General features: G+C 49.2%; 2 protein-coding genes across 4 annotated transcripts; both read left to right on the top strand.

The window, feature by feature from the left end:
* Positions 1-5747: 5747 nt before the first annotated feature.
* LOC101763078 (putative F-box/FBD/LRR-repeat protein At5g56810) lies at positions 5748-10905 on the top strand. 3 transcript variants are annotated; one of them, XM_022829349.1, is made up of 6 exons: positions 5749-5907; positions 6203-7028; positions 7134-7442; positions 7518-7667; positions 7745-9159; positions 9462-10905. In XM_022829349.1, the coding sequence occupies exon 6, from the start codon at positions 9470-9472 to the stop codon at positions 10370-10372; it is 903 nt and encodes a 300-aa protein (XP_022685084.1). In that variant the 5' UTR covers positions 5749-5907; positions 6203-7028; positions 7134-7442; positions 7518-7667; positions 7745-9159; positions 9462-9469; the 3' UTR covers positions 10373-10905. The 3 variants fall into 3 exon arrangements, with proteins under 3 accessions (XP_012703426.2, XP_022685084.1, XP_022685083.1); XM_022829348.1 differs by having other exon boundaries at positions 6203-7442; XM_012847972.3 differs by lacking the exon at positions 7745-9159 and having other exon boundaries at positions 5748-5907; positions 6203-7442.
* Positions 10906-13997: 3092 nt separating this feature from the next.
* Positions 13998-15823, top strand: LOC101762266. Its single transcript, XM_004979584.2, has 3 exons — positions 13998-14139; positions 14250-14615; positions 15243-15823. The coding sequence occupies exons 1-3, from the start codon at positions 14119-14121 to the stop codon at positions 15294-15296; spliced, it is 441 nt and encodes a 146-aa protein (XP_004979641.1). The 5' UTR covers positions 13998-14118; the 3' UTR covers positions 15297-15823.
* Positions 15824-19438: the final 3615 nt, after the last annotated feature.

Genomic DNA, 19438 nt, shown 5'->3' with positions numbered 1-19438 from the left:
TCACCCTGATCCGCCGGCGGTACGAATGGCGATACGGCCTGGTGGATGGCGCCCCATCCGATGCCAGGTCGTGCTTCCCGGCTATGCTGCCGCGACCACCGCGGGAGCCAGCTCCTCGGAACCATGATGACCACGGCGACCGACGACGGGAGGACCAGCGACGCGGGAGAAGCGGAGCCTCTGAAGTCAGCGGCGGCGGCGGGCGCGGAGCCTCCGGTGAAGCCGACGCGGCTGCGGGTGGACACGGCAGGGGACACCACGTTCGCCAGAACGACTGGGGCCGCCCCAAGCTCCGGCCGGCCCAGCAATCCTGCAAAAGCGACTTCATCTGGCCGGACAAGTGCCGCGGCGACGACGACGACAACGACGACGACGACCAACCGGACTACAACCACCCAGGCCATGGCCGCAAATTCGGCGATGCATACTGGGGCTGCGCGGATGCAGGGCGCCGTGACCGTACCAGGTCACCACCCCGCCGCAGCTATGCGCCGCCACAAGGACGTCATCAGACCATCGGCATCCAGGAGCAGAGCATCCTCCCCGCGCCCAACCTCCGAGCTCTGTTCCAAGCCCAGATGTCCACGCTGATGCACAGTAGCAAGGTAATGTCACCCGCTAACCGTGTTGATCTGGAAGACAGGGAAGGGAACCTCCACGACGACGGCTATGCCCGCAAGATCTCCTGGCTCGCCGACCGCCTGGGCTTCGACGACACAGCCCCGGGGGAAAAAGCCTGGTCCGCAAGCATCCCGCTGCCCCGAGTCTTCGACACCCTACGGGCGGCACTTCTCCCGGCGACGCCATCGACAAGGGCGGCGCCCCTCCCGACGACGCCATCGCCGACGGTGGCCGACGTCGAGCGGGCGCTCGACGCCATGACGGTCGGCATCAAGCAGGCCACTTTGGGCCACTCGACGACCTGATTCGGGAGCGGCAGCCTGCTGGGCCATCGGTCCATGGGCTGCCTCTTCTGGGCCATCGACTCTCCCCGCTGGGCCCGAACATGAGCGGCTCTGATGGGCCGATGGCGCCCGGGGCCTCCTTCCACGGCTCTCCCACGCCGGGCCGAACGCCCCTCCGGATGACGACGCCAGACGGCCCAGCGGCACAAGGAGCCCACTACTCACCGATGGCCGGGCCGCTGGCCCACACAAACAAATCTGCTGACTCGGCGGATCGCCAGATTGGGCCGGCGGTCTTGGGCCTCAGTGGGCACGTGGGGCAGGCCAGCCCACCGACCGGACAGAGGGAGGAGGACTTGGACCTCCTGGAGATCAACTCGCTTTTCTGCACTCCTACTCCACCACTGATCCAAGCCCCGGAACCGCGTCGCCAACGTCAACGCCGTACTTTCGACATGAAGGCGGTGCGGAGGAGTGCGCGGCTGGCACGGAAGCCCTCCATCTCGGTGACTGAGAAAGCACAGTGGAACTTATGTCGCAAGCTGGGACTCACCTCTGAAGAAACGGCGCCTGTTGACGAAGTCCTTCGCGACTTCCTGTCAAGCTTCCAAGGACCTATACCGGAAACCATAGTGGCTGCTCTGACAGCCATCTTTGGTTTGGACGATGAAGGCGCGGACATGCTAGATGATGCGCTCCTCAATCATGCAGGAATGGCCGTGGCGGACATTCAGCAGCTTAATGGGGACCCCACAGTCTAGAGCGGCGACATCGGCTCCGAGCGTCTACCGACACTACATGTCATCCGCCTTATCATTTGTATCACCATATGTACTGCATAGCCCTGCTGGCTGCGACCTTCGGGCTTTTACGCTTAATCACCCTGCTGGCTTCGACCTTCGGGCATCCGTCTGTACCACGAACCTAAAAACTACCGTCAAACTTAGGGGAACTGATACCCACGTCGTTTCTAGGCCACGTCTAACAACAGCAACAACCACATGCAGCACCGTCTACATAACCACTGAAAAGCTTACCGACAAACACGCTGCTACGATAATTCTTCTAAATGAGGTCAAAATTGGTACATGACGTACGGTAACGTGGACATTTTATCGTGGAACGTTAGAGGCCTAAATGCGGCAGCACGCTGCCTTCCTGTACATGACGTGTTGAGATCGACACCGTGTCACATTGCATGTCTCCAAGAAACAAAGCTACAATCTATCGACTCCAGCTTGGCCGCCTTTCTAGGAGCCTACAAATTAGACAACTTTGCATATAAACCGGCGATAGGCACCAAAGGAGGGATTCTCCTACTGTGGAACGATACGGCGGTACAAACGCAAAACGTAACTATTGGTCGATATTCCATATCGGCGGAAGTCACAATCCGACACTGCATGACCACCTTCAAGCTGACAGTGGTATATGGCCCGACACGTAGACCCGAAAAAGAAGGTTTCCTAAGACATATGCGGAGGTTAAAACCACCGGACGACACAAAGTGGCTAATCCTAGGGGACTTCAATTTAATCTATCGCGCAAGAGATAAAAACAACATGAACCTCAACCGGCGTCTTATGAATAGATTCAGAAACACCATCGCTTACTGTGGTTTAAAGGAGCTACACTTGCAAAACCGACGCTTCACATGGAGCAATGAACGTACTACACCGACGCTTGTCCGCCTCGACAGAGTTTTCTACAATCAAAGCTGGGACCTCCGATTTGATAATTGCCTTCTGCACGCACTATCATCATACCACTCCGACCACTCTCCACTACTTATCACCAACCATGCCACCCTCCGACGCCCGCCTACCTTCAAATTCGAAAACTTCTGGGTACGTTTGCCAAACTTCCAACAGATCGTCTCCACGGCTTGGAACAAACCGACTCATCACACGGAGCCTTTTCACAGACTGGGCCATAAGCTTTACGTGACATCGCAGGCGCTCAGACGCTGGAGTGAATCCATGCTCTCGGACATGAAAATGAAGATATACATGGCCCGAGAAATCATTCTTCTCCTAGATGAGGCACAAGATAACCGTGCCCTTTCTACGGCAGAAACGCTTCTAAGAAGCAAGCTCAAAAAGCGTCTCATGGGATGGGCAGTCATCGAACGAGCTAGAAAAAAACAATGCTCCAGGGTCACATATCTTAAAGAAGGAGATGCTAACACAAGATTTTTTCACCTGAAGGCCAATGGTCGAAAGAGAAAAAACTTCATTCAAAAACTGAGTAGCGACAATGGCTGGGCATTCACCCATCACGACAAACAACACATAGTGCAAGATCATTTCACAAATGTTATGCGAGAGCCGCCGCACAGAACGCTTGACTTAAACTGGTCAGCCCTAACCTTCCCGTCTGTCGATCTGTCTTCGCTCGATAACCCATTCACCGAAGATGAAATCCGACGGGCCGTCTCACAGATGCCAAAAAACAAGGCGCCCGGTCCAGATGGTTTTACAGGCCTCTTCTTCACCACCTGCTGGGAGACAATCAAAGGAGACCTCATGGCGGCAATAGCGTCTTTCTTCAACTCTCGCTGCGCAGACCTCAACCTACTTAACAAAGCAACTATAATTCTAATACCCAAAAAGGAAGGGGCAGAGAACATAACTGATTACAGGCCCATCAGCCTGATCCACGCCATTGCGAAGATTATCACTAAGACCTTAGCCCTACGTCTATCCCCCTTCATGAACCAGTTGGTCTCACCGTGCCAAAGCGCTTTCATCAAAGGCCGAAGCATCCATGATAACTTCCTCTACGTCCAGAACCTGGCACGCCGATTCCATAGACACAGTCAGCCAACACTGCTTATGAAGCTTGACATCTCTAAGGCCTTTGACTCAGTACGATGGGACTACCTCCTCACCATGATGCAACGCAGAGGTTTCCCACCGAAATGGAGGAACTGGATTGCAGCTATCCTGTCCACGTCAACATCGCGAATTTCTCTAAACGGCCTACCCCTAGAACACATACAACATGGAAGAGGACTACGCCAAGGGGACCCGCTCTCACCACTCCTTTTCATCCTAGCGATAGACCCACTATAGTACCTGCTTTCGGCTGCCACGGAAAAGAGACTGCTCCAAAAACTAAATAACCGAGCGGCAAAAATGAGAACATCAATGTACGCCGACGACGCGGTGATTTTCATTAAACCTACCACAAGGGATGTCACAAACCTGAAGAACCTCCTGCAAAATTTCGGAGAAGCGACAGGCCTCAAGACGAACATACAAAAAACTAGTGTTACAACAATAAGCTGCTCCCACGTTAATATCACAGAAGTGCTCTGCAACCTCCCAGTGTCACAAAAGAATTTCCCGATAAAATACCTGGGCCTCCCTCTAACGGTTCAACGGCTTCGTCGAATAGACTTCCAACCTCTAATCGACAAAATGGCGAGCAAGCTGTCCAAGTGGAAGGGAAGGAACCTTACACAGGCCGGCCGGTTATGCCTCACCAAATCCGTCCTATCCTCACAGCCGATATACACCCTCACGGCTCTCAGAACTCCCAAAGAAGTGCTAGAGGAAATCGACAAAATCAGGAAACGTTTTCTATGGGCGGGAGACAACGAACTCACCGGGGGAAAATGCAAGATCAACTGAACAAGGACAACTTTACCGAAAGAGAATGGCGGCGTGGGCATCCTCGATCTTCACAAATTCGCAAGAGCACTCCGCCTCAGATGGCTCTGGCAGGAATGGGTTTCCTCGGACAAGACGTGGGTCGGAACCGCAACTCCATGTGACGACCGTGACAGACTGCTCTTCGCTGCATGTACGATGATACAACTCGGCAATGGGGACAAGACTCTTTTCTGGCAAGATGCGTGGGTTACAGGCCGACGACCGAAAGACATTGCTCCACAACTCTACGCAAAAACCAAAGGGAAGAAGAAGTCAGTGCGAGCGGCTCTCGACAACAATAACTGGATCAGAGATCTTCAACCCACATCAGGTCTTACAAACACACTTTTGAATGAATTCATAGCTCTCTGGCTTCTAATCCAACAATCCAATTTAAACCCGACCCAGGAGGACGCCATTACATGGAAATTCACACGAAACGGTCAGTACACCGCTGCGTCAGCATATAAGGCCCAACTCCTAGGCACCATGAAGACGCCCGACCTAGCAACAGTGTGGCAAACCTGGGCACCAGCAAAATGCAAAGTTTTCGCCTGGCTAATTCTCCAAAATAGGGTCTGGACTTCGGACAGATTAGCGAAACGGGGTTGGGACCACACCCCAACATGCACACTGTGCAGATGCACGATGGAGACTGCTCACCATCTCTTATCTGACTGCAGATACACAAAGCAGATTTGGAACCTAGTAGCACAATGGTTGTCACAAGAGAATCTGAAACCAAACCAATGGAAACACAGCACAACGGCCATCGAGTGGTGGACAAACATCACATCAACGACAGGAATCCCGCGAAAAGCGTCCCGAAGTCTCACTCTCCTTATTATGTGGGAAATATGGAACGAGCGAAACTCGCGCATCTTCCGCCATCAGGGTTCCCCGACGACATCGCTAATTGCAAAAATCAAACTCTCTACCAACATGTGGGTAACAGCAGGTGCCAGAGCTTTAGCGGCGATCCTTTCTTAGATGTCACACGCGGGGGGACCTCTCTGCCTTTTTTCCTTTATCCTTTTTCCTAACCGGCTAGCCGGCTGTAACCCATCTTTATCAATGAAATAGGCACAATCTCGTGCCCTTTTCCTTTCAAAAAAAAAAGATTCTTTTTTTCACATGGTCTGTATTCCTCGTTGAAGTGGGCCGGCCCAGAACTGCTCGGCGCCGTCTGTGTCCTCCTCCCCATTTCCTTCCCCACGTCGAGCCTTCGAGGGTTCAGGCAACTCCTTCACCGCTCGCGCCGGCGCCGGCGCCACCCATCTCACCCCCCGCGCCGCCTCCGGCCGGAGCCGCTCCTCCCCTACAACACGCTCAGGCTGCGACGCTCGGTAAGCCCCATTCCCCCGACCTCCCTCCAATCTTTCGCCCCGTGCCGGTGACTGGTTTGCTTTTGGCCTTTGTTCGATTCCAATCTTCCGATGATGTTAAGGCAACAAGGCTCTAATGCAGCAGCGCCCCTCGCCATTTCTTGAAATCTTGCGCCGGTTCCCGATCTAGCAGCGCGTCTCATCTAGTAATAGAACCGAATCAGTTTGTGGTGTTCTTGGGTAGATGGAAATGGGGATTTTTTTTTTGTTTGTTCGTGGGTTGCTTCGTATTCTAACGAGGTGCTGCTCCGAGCAGGGCATGCCATGGAGCTTGAGAAGGCCTTCAGGAAGCGGGCCCGCGCAAGCGGCGGATGCTCGGCCGGCGGCCCGGACTGGCTGAGCGCCCTGCCGGACTGCCTCCTCCATGTCATCGATGTCCTTCATGAAGGCTCGGCAGGTGGTCCAGACATGCGTGCTGTCCAAGCGGTGGAGGCACCTCTTGCGCTCCGTGCCGTGCCTCGACGTCGACCACGATGAGTTCAAGAAGACGGCGCGTGCCTCTGAAGACGGCTCTTACTCCAGCGGTGACCACAGCTCTGACTCCAACGACGACCAGTGGAGGCACCACTGGCGCCGGCCATGGCTCGGCGTCGGGCTTGGTGTCGACCGCAATGTGTTCAATACAGTGATTGCTTCTGACGACAACTCTGACTCGCTCGGGGATGATAACTCTGACTCCGATGATGACATCCATGACTCTGATGATGACACCCCTGATTCTGACAGTGATTCCGATGGTGACTGCTCAGGCTCCAATCTTGGCAGCTCTGATGCTAACGTTGACGACGACAATCACAAGGACAAGGAGAAGGACAAGGACTGGGAGGATTTTGAGGATTTCACTGCAAACCTGATGCTTCGTTGTAACATTGCACAGTTGGATTCATTCCGGCTGCATATTATTGGGAGCAGAGCACCTGAGTTTGGAGATAGACAGGCAGCAGATGGCTCCGTTGCACGATGAAATATTTTGCCCCAGATCGTGCCAGTCAGCATGTGGGATTGAGCTCCGGCTCTTGGTGTCTCAAAAGGCTGCATCTCTGCCATGTAATTCTGGATAATCATTTCGTGAAGCATGTTAGGTCAGTATGCCACTCTTTGGAGGATTTGGACCTGGACGATTGCACATGTAAAATTCGGTCAATCACCTCCCACTCGCTGAAGACACTTATTCTGAAAAACTGCAGATGGTGCAATCTTTCTAAGATTACATCCACCACACTGAAGACATTGGTTATTGATGGCAGCTCGAATACTGATGACTGTGTACTGGTTATCTTGGCCCCTGCTGTCGCATATCTGCACCTGGCTGTGAATGTTGACCACTTTTGTGGTGGCATTTCAATAACGAGGTGACATCCCCTGCCAAGGCTTTGATTCATCTGCAAAGTCACAGATATGGAGCATTCACAAGTAGACTTTGTGGCGATCAATTCAAGTTTCTTTGTAGTATATCCAAAGTGACAAGTTTAGAGTTGTCGGGTGTCGGGACAAAGGTATGCCTTTTGTCTCTGGTAATGTTCCATTTTATTCCCTCCAATAATGCTATGATGCTATCTAATGCACTACAGGTGCTCGCTAAGGAACCCACATTCCTGGAATTCAAGAACCTGAGAAACTTATTGCTTGTCAACTGTGATCTCAGTGACGACTGCCATACATTGGCATTCTTTCTTCAGAGTTCACCTATTCTGGAGAAGCTCACTTTGCGGCACTGCCAGGTATACTGTAGTTTGGTTTTAAACTTCTTAGTTAACCAATATAGTTCACCATCTTACATCTTTTATGCTGCCCGCAGTTCCCAAAATGTCCTAACAAAAAGAAAGGAACACCCATACTTAACAAGATTTCATCTTCTGTGCTCCATGGCCTGGATTTGCTGTGTGAGAACCTCAAGGTTGAAATCATATATAGACATGGCTATGGCCCCCACCTCCTACAGCTTCTGCTGCGTGTTTCAGTGAATCTGTCACAGAAAAAACATTAAGCTCACCAAAGTTAATTAGTGTTATTGTTAGCCCAGGCCTTCTATGTATCTCACCTTATGGTTCATGTAGAATTTATGTGCACATTATATGCTCCCTTCAGATGCACTAGGTTGAAGCCTATACTTTTGACTAATTTCTAGGTGATGCAGGCCTTTTGATCTATTGACTAGATATGCTACTGGCTTTTACTCATTTTCCTTGCTTAAGGAATGATTGCCTCTGGAAAATGTGTGCTTTAAGCCCTATGTACTGCGTGTTTCTGTCCACTGCCCACTTACATGTTTGCTTCTGTGTTTTCCATACTGGAACTGTCTCCAATTTATGAAACACTGCAAGCTTAAAAATTGGGCCCTGAAATCTCATGCTTTCTTCTGTTTTTTTCTTTCTTCCTGGATCCTTTTTGGGACTAGGCAGAGGTACATACTTTCGAAAGCTAAACACCAACTCGAATTCATCAGCGATCTTTTCATACTGTGCAGATATCTCCTGTATGGATCCCCTATATTATGTATATGCAAACTGTATATGAAAAATACCTTGAGCTACTATGCTTTGACATGCATGCATTTTTCTCGATTAAGTACGCCTTTACCTCCCAGACTTCCAGGCAATAGAGTTTCAAGCAATTAAGCTCCTTTCACAGCATTTTGTTACACGTGTGACGGCAATTGGCAAAACAAACAGATCAGTCACTAGCAAAGAAATGCAGCATTTCTTACTTTCTTAATGCTATACAGAAGCACGCGGTCACAATCCAATCTGCTACCATGGTGACTAGCTTATTCAAAAAAAAAATGTTGCAAATAAAAAACAAAATGAAATCAGTTCATTTGAAAATCCATCGAATAAGAATCATTGACGCAGGGATTACTTTAGAGATGGTTAGAATTTTTTTTGTTTGAGTGGAGATGGTTAGAAATTCTTTTTTATTTAGTGGAGATGGTTAGAAATCCTGTTAAAACAACAAGCAGACGAATCCTCGTAGCGAAATTACGGGATATATAAAACTCGCTCGCAGAAACTGGGCCACTAGTGGGCCGGCCCAGAACTGCCCGGCCCTCGCTATACTCCTCTTCTTCCTCCCCCAATCCCCGAGTCGCCGCCGTCGAGGGTTTAGACAACGCCCCTTCCCCGCTCGCGCCGGCGCCGCCTCCCTCACGCCCCCGTCTCCTCCGGCTGGATCCGCTCCTCCCCCGCCACCGGCAGCCTCCGGCTGCGGCGCTCGGTAAGGCCCCCCTTCCCCGACCGCCCATCTCTCTCTCTCGCTCCGCTTCCCGTACCCGTAACTGGTTTTGCTTTCGGCCCGGTCGTGAACCCTACTTGATTCCAATCTTCCTATGGGATCAAGGTTCTAATTCATCAATGCTTCCCCATCTCTTGAAACCCCGCGCCGGCTCCCGATCTAGCACCGCGATTCATCTAGTAATCGACCCGGATTTTGTGATGTTCTTGCGCAGATGGAATTGGGGATTAATTTTTTTTTCATTTTTCCGTTGTTTGTTCTAACGGAGGAGCTGCTCCGTGCAGGGCACACCATGGAGCTTGAGGAGGCCGCAACGGAGCGTGCCCTCGCAAGCAGCGGCGGCGGAAGCTCTGGTGTCGAGCCGGACCGGCTGAGCTCCTTGCCGGACAGTCTCCTCCACGCCATCATGTCCTTGCTGAAGGCCCGGCAGGCGGTGCAGACGTGCGTGCTGTCCACGCGCTGGAGGCACCTCTGGCGCTCCGTGCCGTGCCTGGACGTCGACCACGATGAGTTCAGGACTGCGGCAGGAAGTGCTCCCAACAACCACCCCGCCCCCAACCCTGACTACTCCGACTCCGACCTTGACAGCTATGAGGACTCGGACGACGAAAACAACAGCATTAGCAACAATGACAGGGAGTGGGAGGATTTTGAGGATTTCACCGAGAACCTGATGCATCGCTGCAACATCTCTCAGTTGGATTCCTTGAGGTTGCATGTCAATACGAGCAGGGCACCTAACTTTGCGGACAAACAGGCAGGGGGATGGCTCCGTCGCGCAATGAAGTACTGCAACCCAGATCCTCCCCGGCAGTGTGAGGGATTGAGCTCCGGTTCGTGGCAGCTCAAAAGGCTGTATCTCTGCAATGTGGCTCTGGATAATCGTTTTGCCAAGCATGTCAGTTCAGTGTGCCACTCGTTGGAGGAGCTAGAACTGGAGGATTGCACATGTGAGATTCCTGCAATCACCTCCCGCTCACTGAAGATCATGGTTCTGAAAAATTGCAGATGGCGCTATCTTTATGAGATTTCATCACCGACATTGAAGAGCTTAGTTATTGTTGGTGGTTCGAATACTGATGACTGTGTGCTGGTTATCGTGGCCCCTGTGATTGCTCATCTGTGCCTTGATGTGCCTCTTCGCTTTGCCAGACGTCTTTCTGTAAATCAGAAGCAATCTTTGCCAAGGATTTGATCTATTAACGAGGTCACATGGGCAGTTTTTTCACAAGTAAACTTTGATGTGATCAATTCAAGATTCTTTGTAGTGTTACCTAATGCGACAAGTTTAGAGGTGTCAGGGTTCTGGATGATGGTATACCTTGTATGTCTTTGTAGTTATTTTTTCAGTGGCTTGGATGTCCAGTACGAGAACCTCAAGCTTACTGAAATCATATATGAAGACAATGAAGTCCCCAACGGTTGGAGCTTATGACTCACATTTCAGTGAAGCTGCCAAACAACGGCATAAAACTCACCAAAGTTGATTAATGCTATCATTACTCTAGTCCTTGTATGTGTCTTGCCACCTTCTTGTTCATCTGAAATTTGTGGGCATGTTTCTATGCAGCCTTCAGGTGTACTTAAAGTGGAAAGCATATACTTTCGACTCGTTTCTAGTAGACAATGTAAATATTTTTCTCTATAAACTATGGAACCAAATACCGATGCTCTGTTTTCTTCACTTGTGATCTTGCTGAAGGTTACTCAAGAAAATATCTTCTTTGAGTCCTATGAACTTATATTTTACTAGAGGCTTTGATGCTGTCTGAAATTTGCATATTTGTCTCTTTTTTACAGTAAGGTAATGCAAAGGTTTAGAGGGGGTGAATCCTCGCAAGAGCTAAATGCTTACTTTAGGAGCTCAATATTTTCTGAGTGCTTTTGCTTGAACACATTTGTCAGCATCTGTTTGTTCCCTGTTTTGGTTGTGGTTCTCAAGAGGTCAGACCATTTCATGTCCAGGACTCCATGTACCTTTGGCAGGAGGAACAAGGTACCAGAAAGTGTTATCTTGTTTAGTATATAAGAAAGTGTGTTTACCCAGCCAAGAAACACCAGGAGTTTACGTATTTTAAACCTTAGCTAGAATTGCTCTTTGTCTACGAATTACGGCTTAAACTGCTGAGTAGTGATGGTTTATGGCAGAAGTTGCTTCTGAGAAAATATCTTAGGGCAAAACCCCTCTGTCAATTGAATTGGCTGTGAATTTTGCATACTTGGGAGGTGGGATTTCAATAAATGAGATGTCATGCCTTGCCCAAGGCTTTGATTCATCGAGGGGGTAGCAGAATCGCTATATTTAAAAGTAAACTCAGTGGCAATTTATTAAAGCTTGTTTGTGGTGTATCTAATGTGAAAAGTTTAGAGCTTCAAGGTTTTGGAACAATGGTATGCCTTCTCTGTCTTTGTCAATGTTCCATTTTTGTTTTCACTCCATTAGTGTTTTGGCTCCATCTAGCATGTGTTTGGTTTTTTGAAACGACGTGGGTTGGATTGGAGCCGACTCACTTTTCTAGGTTACGTTCGACCCATCTCGTATTTGGATGAGAGGGATGGGTTGGATCCAGTCTTTTGTTTGATCGGAGGGGTTGAGAAGGTTGGGATGGATACTATTTTAACACCGTTAGCCACATCTGTTGGTGGACTCACTTGTCATCCATTAGGTCCCACATGTCATCCACCTAATATTTTCTTTTTTTTTCTTTTACCCAACCTTCTCCCCCGCTCGGAGCAGCTCTCGATTCGGCGGCGGAGCTCCCGGTGCTGGCTACGCCTCCCTTCTCCCCGGCCCCGCCCCGTGCAGCGAGGCCCTCCGCCTCGCGCCGCCGTGCAACTGGAGGCCACCCCCACCCCTGCCCCGCCTGCCGCTACCCCATGAGAGAACGGAGACGAACGATGTTGATGTGGGTCGGGGTGGTCCGCTCATTTTGGGCGGACTATTCCAACCCGCATCTACAGGGTATATTCCTTATAGGGGACAAACTGAATCCACTGCATTTCCACCTAAACGCGGGTCGATGGGGTCAAACCCGTGCTAACCCAGTTCGACTCCCAAACCAAACACACCCCTAATGTACTACATGTGCTCGGTGAGGAATCCACTCCATTCCGAGAATTCAAGAACCTGAGGAACTTATTACTGGACAACTGTGATCTTACTGACAATTTCCACACATTGGGACTTTTTCTTCAGAATTCACCTAATCTAGAGAAGCTCACTCTGCAGCACTGCAAGGTATACTGTAGTTTGTTTTTTAACCTCTTGTGCTGATAAATTTGGTTCATCACCTTACAAATTATACGCTGCCAAGTGCCAAGAGTTCTTGAATGATTCTAAGAAAAAGAAAGGAACGCACAAACCCAACAAGCCCGCATCTTCCCAGTGCCAAAGCCTGGATGTCCGGTGCGAGAACCTCAAGCTTACTGAAATCATACATAAAGACGACGATGTCCGCCAACTGGTCGAGCTTTTGCTGCGCATTTCAGGGAAGGTGCCGAAGAACTATCATAAAGCTCACCAAAGTGGATTAGTGCTATCATTAGTCCAGACCTTTTATGTTTCCTGTCACCATCCGGTACGTCCGAAATCTGCGGGCATGCTCTACGCTGTACTTAAATTGCAATCATATACTTTTGACTCGTTCCTGGATAATGTAAGCTTTTTGCTCTGTAGACTATGGTATGGATACTCTGTTTTCTTCACTTGTAGTCTTGCTGGAGGTTATGTCTGCTCGGGGAACTACCTTATTCGAGTCGTATGAGCTTACAATTTACTTGAAGCTTTGATGCGGACCTGAAATTTGCATGTTTGTCTTGGTTTTATAGTAACCTTTGTAAGATTCGAAGTAGGTCCATGCTTCCAAGAGCTGAATTCTGACTTCAAGAGGTTATCAAGAGGTTATTAGACCATTTCGTGTTCAGGTTCCTTTGCCGGGATGGACAAGAGGCGAGCTTTACCTTGTTTATTGTACATGGAGGAAGTGTGTTTATTTGAGAAGTGACGACGGCCTAACAGGACAACGATGAACTATGAGACTTGAGAGGACGGACTCTCCATGGACTCTCGCAGAACGCCGATCTCGTCCATTCTTCTTGGAGGAACAAGGAGACGTGTTGCTGCATCCTGCGGCATGAATGGGACTAATTGGGCTTGTACTGATGGGCCCTGGCCAAGGTACGGGCCTCACCGACCGAAATCTGGCTGCGGAGACTGGATCTCAACTGGGCCCATCCGGCCTGGATGGCGGGCGTTCGTTGTTCGGAGTCGGAATCAGCTTCCAACCAGTCTGAAGGCCCAGAACGCTTGGTCTCCCATGAACTCTGAAAAGATGCCCTGATAATCTCAGGAGTGCGCAACGCATATGGGAGACCGTTGAACTCTGAAGTCTGAAGAGCCCATTGTCTGAACTCTGACGAGCTGTTGTTTCTTTCCTAGCAGGAAAAAAAAAATCATAAACCATGAACAATAGTGGTTTGAAACAACTGTAGATTTGCACACAACAAACACGAGTATAATACACATCTACATACTGGGCGTAGGTTCCTGTGACGATCCAAAAAGAAAAGAACTTCGACAGTTCGGAAAATCCTGCGCGATCGTCGTGACAGCAGGAGAACAAAGTGCCATATCCATCCAGAGCCAGCATCTGCCTGATTGGCACAGGCCATGTCCAACGCCCGGACAGCTCGCTGCGCCACGTACACATCACGCAGCGCTGTGCCAGCCGCGCCGGAGGTCGACGTGGCCTCTCGAACACGCCTCAGAAGTCAGAAACCCCTCGATGACTAAGCTCTCCCTCTCGCTGATAATCCCGCCGGCCGGGTATAAAATCAATTCACACAGGCTTGTAATCTACAACCATCAACGGCAAGCAGCTGTCTTTCTCCTCCTGTACTCTCCACTCTCTCGTCGTCTGGTCGACCTTCGTGCCATCGTCAATGGCGCGACAAACGGATCAGGTGAGGGCCGGTGCACGCAGCCTCCGTTACGTTCACTCATGCAGCTCGGTCGGTGGCAGCTGTAACATGCGTGCGTGCGTGCGTGTGTATGTGTGTGTGTGTGTGTGCAGGGGAAGCAGCAGCAGCGGCCACCGCGGGCGTCGGTGCCGGCGTTCGGGGGGTGGGAGGGCGGCGCGCTGCCGGACTACTCGGTGGACTTCACCAAGATCCGCGCCGCACGGATGCAGCGACGCAGGAAGGCGCTCTCCTGGTCCAGCTTCGTCGGGAACGCCGCCATCGCCAACGCTGCCGCGGCCGAGGCACCCGGTGCCGACGAAGACAGGGACAGGCGTCATTGGTCCTCGGCGGCCAGCGACGGGGGAGACGACGACCGCGAGCGGCGCCACCGGCACCGGCCACGCCACCGCCGCCTCCGCAGCGACGCCGCTGATCTCGACGACCGCCAGCCGATCCGGCCCGGCCGCGCCGATCCCAAGGTCAGCTCCGTCACACGTCACGCTCCACACAGCTGTGCACCGTCTCATTTGCTGATCAGAGTAGTGCAGAGAACATGCCCAACCTGGTGACTAGCTCCAAGGTCTCATTTTTTTTTTTTTGGTTTCTTGGAGGGTTCGAAAACGAGTTGTTTAGGTGGAGCTAATTGCTAGGAGACCAACACAAACTTCTTTTTTTGTGTGTTGAACAAAAATGGGAGGAGAATTCTAGGCTTGGCGTGTATCGCATTCGCATCTTGTTTCAGTTTACTATAAGACACAAAAGAACAACAATTTACTACCAAACTGCTGACGATGACTAAAGATCATCAAGATGCGACATACCGTTTTCAACTGATGATTTGCCAATCTGGTCTACAAATTAAAAAAAAAGAATGCCATACCATGTTCTTCCATATATATTCATGTTCCGACGTGCTCCCCACTCATCTTCTACTCCCTTTTAACATTTGAAACGTAGCCTATTCCTCCTGCACATGTACATTTAATTTGGAACCAGCATCATCATTATTATTATTCTCTGCTGACTCTTCATCAGTTACTAGTTTTCATATGATTTTGTGGCCTTTGGGTAGTTTTCATATGATTTTGTGGTCTTTGGGTGAGCAGGGAAGGGGCAAGTTCAAGGGCTACCTGTTTGGTTGCGTGGGTGGACTGTGGTGAGATCGACGTGCATGGACTTGCGCTACCAAAAGACGCTAAATTGAAGAAACGAAGAACACACGTATGGATTTGACATGCATTCTAAAAGAGATTGTATTACGACACGCCCATTGAAATGTCAACTCTAAGGTCATGCCATCGTGTGGATGTTCAAGGAACACGTAAATTATCAACCATCTAAGGTCTCTCTGCCACATGCATGTTTGTGTATAAATATGTGCTTTTAAATGGATATTAGTGTTTTAGCTGATTTTTTGTGATGGAGACAATGAATTTTTATTGGAAGTAAACTGAGTTATTTTGTTAAAAAGAAAGAAGGAAGCTGAAAGATGACAACAGCGGGAGCACAAAAAATGTGAAGTCACCTGTAGATCAGTGGAGAAAGATCCAAGGACGTGGAAAGAAGGTGCCATGAGCATGGATGCGAATAAACCAGGGACTGGTGCACGAAAACTTAAAAAAATTTGGACTTTGGACAAGTCCTCAATTTATGCACGTCATCCTTCGAGAGGGGTCATGCTAATATTGTTCCAACTTAAAAAATTACTTCCTTATGTCTGAAAAATACTTCATTGATTGTTTTTATTATTTATTTGTGCTAAGCTTGATGGGCAACATTGGGCACAGAGAGCGCAGGTCTTGCAAATGAAAATTCTTGTTCAAAGTTCAAAAATGGTACGAACAAACGTATAATAACGTGACAGCAAGTAATGACCCATAGCACGCACGGGCATTTCTGCTAGTAAAGCATAGAACTAGAACCTAAATATGGCTACTGAGTGCAACGAGGCCACTTTCCCTTCCTTAAGGCATCGGGATTCTCCTCAACCGCTGCTTTCGCTCAGCGTGCCCGCTCAAGCTTCTTCTCTCTCCTCCCTGTTCGCAGCAACCCGCCTCCTTTCCTCCTCTTCCTTGTGCTCCTTTTCCGCAGCCTCCTCTATGAGCCTCTTCTCGTACACCTCCTTCCTCTCTGCATCCCAGCGCATCATATACTTCAAAAACTCCTTGTCTTCAGGATTGATCTCAGTGTCGATCCACTGCTCAAAATCACATAGCGGTGGAAGGGTCTACAACAAATGCAATTGTTATAAAACAAAAAAATTATGGACAATAATTATAAGACAACAATATTTCCTTACCAACATGTTAATGCGGTGCTGACGAAGTGTAGGTTCAAACGCAAAGTTGGAACACATCCAATACCTCTGCCTATACGTGGCATGTTCTTCGGACTTGGCTACCTTGCAAGGATCGCCGCAAAAGCACATCGGCACTGGAACACCACTAGGCAGAGGCAATGGATCGAACGCATTTCCGGTCTTCTTTGCGCCATAACTACAATTTAGTTTATTTCGTTCTATGAATCAAACGCACTTAACAATAAACCTACAATTAAGGTTTTTTCATTTGATCCACAACAATGAGTATATAATATAACTACGTGCGTTGAGATTACCTTAGTTTCTTAGCTTTTCCACGCCTCGTCATCCTACATTTGCATGAAACCCTAAGTTCAAAAATGCAAGAAATATATAGCGAATCGATATGAAAAAAAGGTACGACGGAGAGAGGATACCTTGCTCTTCAGGATCCACGGATCAAATGAAAGTTTCCTAAGCTACAATGTCGATTCGTAGACTAGGGCGAAGTAGGGAGAGTAAAAACCCGAGAGAATGGAGAATAATGAGGAGGAACTCTCGGGCAGGAAGAAGGGGCGGTATATATGGAGGAAGGCTTGCGCCAAGGCTTGGCGCCAAGATCTATGGCGCCAAGCCTCGGCACCACGTCAGCGGGCCGGCGTCACGTCGGAGGCGCGGTGGGGGGACCTTGATGTTATACCTTGGTGCCAGCCATCCTGACACCAAGCTAAGGGTCAATTTTCGGAATTAGTTTCGCCAGGAGCCTATTTGTGAGATTTTTTCGCGAAAAGGACCAAAATACAAAAAAAAGTCGGTACGGGCAGCGGGAGCTAGCTATGGCCGGGGAAGTGAGCGGCACAGCAGGCGTAAGTGGAGAAGGAGGCCGGAGGTGTAAGGAGAGGGTAGTACCAGACACGGACGGGAGCGGGGAAGCTGCGGATTCCGGTGACCCGGCGGCGTGCTCCTGCTCCGGGCGCTGCGGTAGTGGTGTGCGTGCGCGTCAGGGGAGAGAAGGGAATAGCAGTGGCAGGCCGAAAAATACGTGGATTCCTCGGCTCACCGCGTCACATATGGGCCGAGCCCAATAAGAAATCTAGGCCGTTTCTTGTGTTGTTTTCTTTCTCTCTGCGCAAAAATCACTGTTTTTTCTGGGGGAAAAAAAACTTCGAATCGGTTTCGTACACCTACAATTTTAATTAGTTTCATAAGAATTCGTCCAGTTTATGTAGGATCCATTTGCAAAAAAAAATGTAGGGTCATGGAAAAGATTTCAGCTTTTCAAATGGGCTATACAAAAAAACATAGAATTTTTAAAACTAATGGATATGAGGGGACATATGATCGAAGTGTCATAAAATATTGGATTCGACAAGAATTCAAATACAAGTGTCTAGAACTCTAGATTGTTAATCAGAGGGGTAAGGCGACAACCACAAAAGAGAAAATAGACAACTTTTGAAACGAAAAAGGTTTCAAGAAAAGAGACAACTCGCCTTTCAACTTCTGAAAATAACTTCAAAAAGAGCAAACAGAGCTCTCCATTTCACGAGTTCACAGATATAAACTACAGTTCAGATAATGAAATTGTGAGTTCACAGATATAGACTACAGTTCTGTAACCCCTACTACAGAACCCCGCGTGGGTAACACGAGCAGCCTCGATACTGGACGTAGGACCTCCTTTTGCCCGAACCAGTCTAACCCCGTGTCTCCTACGCCACCATCCGAAGCCTTACGCGCATAAAAGAAAATTTACTAGTCTAGAGTCTTGATCCGCAAATCTTGACAACGACAACGTGCATGGACTTGCGCTACCGAAAGACGCTAAATTGAAGAAACGAAGAACACACGCATGGATTTGACATGCATTCTAAAAGAGATTGTATTACGATACGCCCATCGAAATGTCAACTCTAAGGTCATGCCATCGTGTGGATGTTCAAGGGACACGTAAATTATCATCCATCTAAGGTCTCTCTGCCACACGCATGTTTGTGTATAAATATGTGCTTTTAAATGGATATTAGTGTTTTAGCTGATTTTTTGTGATGGAGACAATGAATTTTTCTTATTTTTATTGGAAGTAAACTGAGTTATTTTGTTAAAAAGAAAGAAGGAAGCTGAAAGATGACAACAGCGGGAACACAAAAAATGTGAAGTCACCTTGTGGCTCAGTGACGACGTGGAAAGAAGGTGCCATGAGCATGGATGCGAATAAACCAGGGACTGGTGCACGAAAACTTAAAAAAATTTGGACTTTGGACGAGTCCTCAATTTATGCACGTCATCCTTCGAGAGGGGTCATGCTAATATTGTTCCAATTTAGGAGGATGTCTCCGAAGAGACATTGCGAGGGATGAATCTTTGGCTTATAGCTTGATTTACCGCTGTTTGGAGAGGCAATTTGGTAGTAAACATCTGGCTTCCCACGCGTTAGCTCCCCACCCACCCAGCGGGCCGGACCCAGGCGGCGCGCGCTCTCCATCCCGTGGTGGGCCGGCCATCTAGTTTCGGCCCAATATAACGAGCAACGCAGCACGTTAAACTAGTGGCCCATCATCGATGCAATTGAGCAGCAGGCAGTTGCAAAGCATGAACGCCAGCCATCCAAAGAAGCGGACGAAACATTATTTTCTCCAAAAGAAAACACACACGCAAATTAAATCCGCGGGCATCGATGATATGCTACTCCTTACGAGCTTATTTAATTACCGCAGGTAATTACACGCACGAATAAACTGTGTAGAGACGACAGGATTACTCGCCCCGGGGCATGCTGTAGAAGGTCCCGGAGGCCGCATATACTGACCCTGTGATTTCCTTCATGGCGATACTGGAATTCTGCTGGCCCTGTGATTTCCTTCATGCTGACAGGCAGCAGCTGGCATTCCGAGAAATGTATCTTGCTTGGGACTTCCGAACTCTGGTATGCAGCTAACGACAAGACAATCTGGAGTATGGAAGTCCGGGAGAGGAATTGCTGATCTCGCCTAATCCATCAAA

This window comes from Setaria italica, chromosome VIII (genome assembly GCF_000263155.2).
Source record: "Setaria italica strain Yugu1 chromosome VIII, Setaria_italica_v2.0, whole genome shotgun sequence".
In the NCBI taxonomy this organism is placed as follows: Eukaryota; Viridiplantae; Streptophyta; class Magnoliopsida; order Poales; family Poaceae; genus Setaria; species Setaria italica.
This window is presented reverse-complemented; position numbering and strand designations above follow the sequence as displayed.

Excerpts from the sequence above, each read along its gene's own strand:
- LOC101762266 (XM_004979584.2), top strand. The coding sequence starts at position 14,119 with ATGGCGCGACAAACGGATCAG. Across the intron at positions 14,140-14,249 it reads TGGCGCGACAAACGGATCAG|GGGAAGCAGCAGCAGCGGCC; the intron begins GTGAGGGCCGGT and ends GTGTGTGTGCAG. Across the intron at positions 14,616-15,242 it reads CCGGCCGCGCCGATCCCAAG|GGAAGGGGCAAGTTCAAGGG; the intron begins GTCAGCTCCGTC and ends TTGGGTGAGCAG.
- LOC101763078 (XM_012847972.3), top strand. The coding sequence starts at position 9,470 with ATGGAGCTTGAGGAGGCCGCAACGGAGCGTGCCCTCGCAAGCAGCGGC.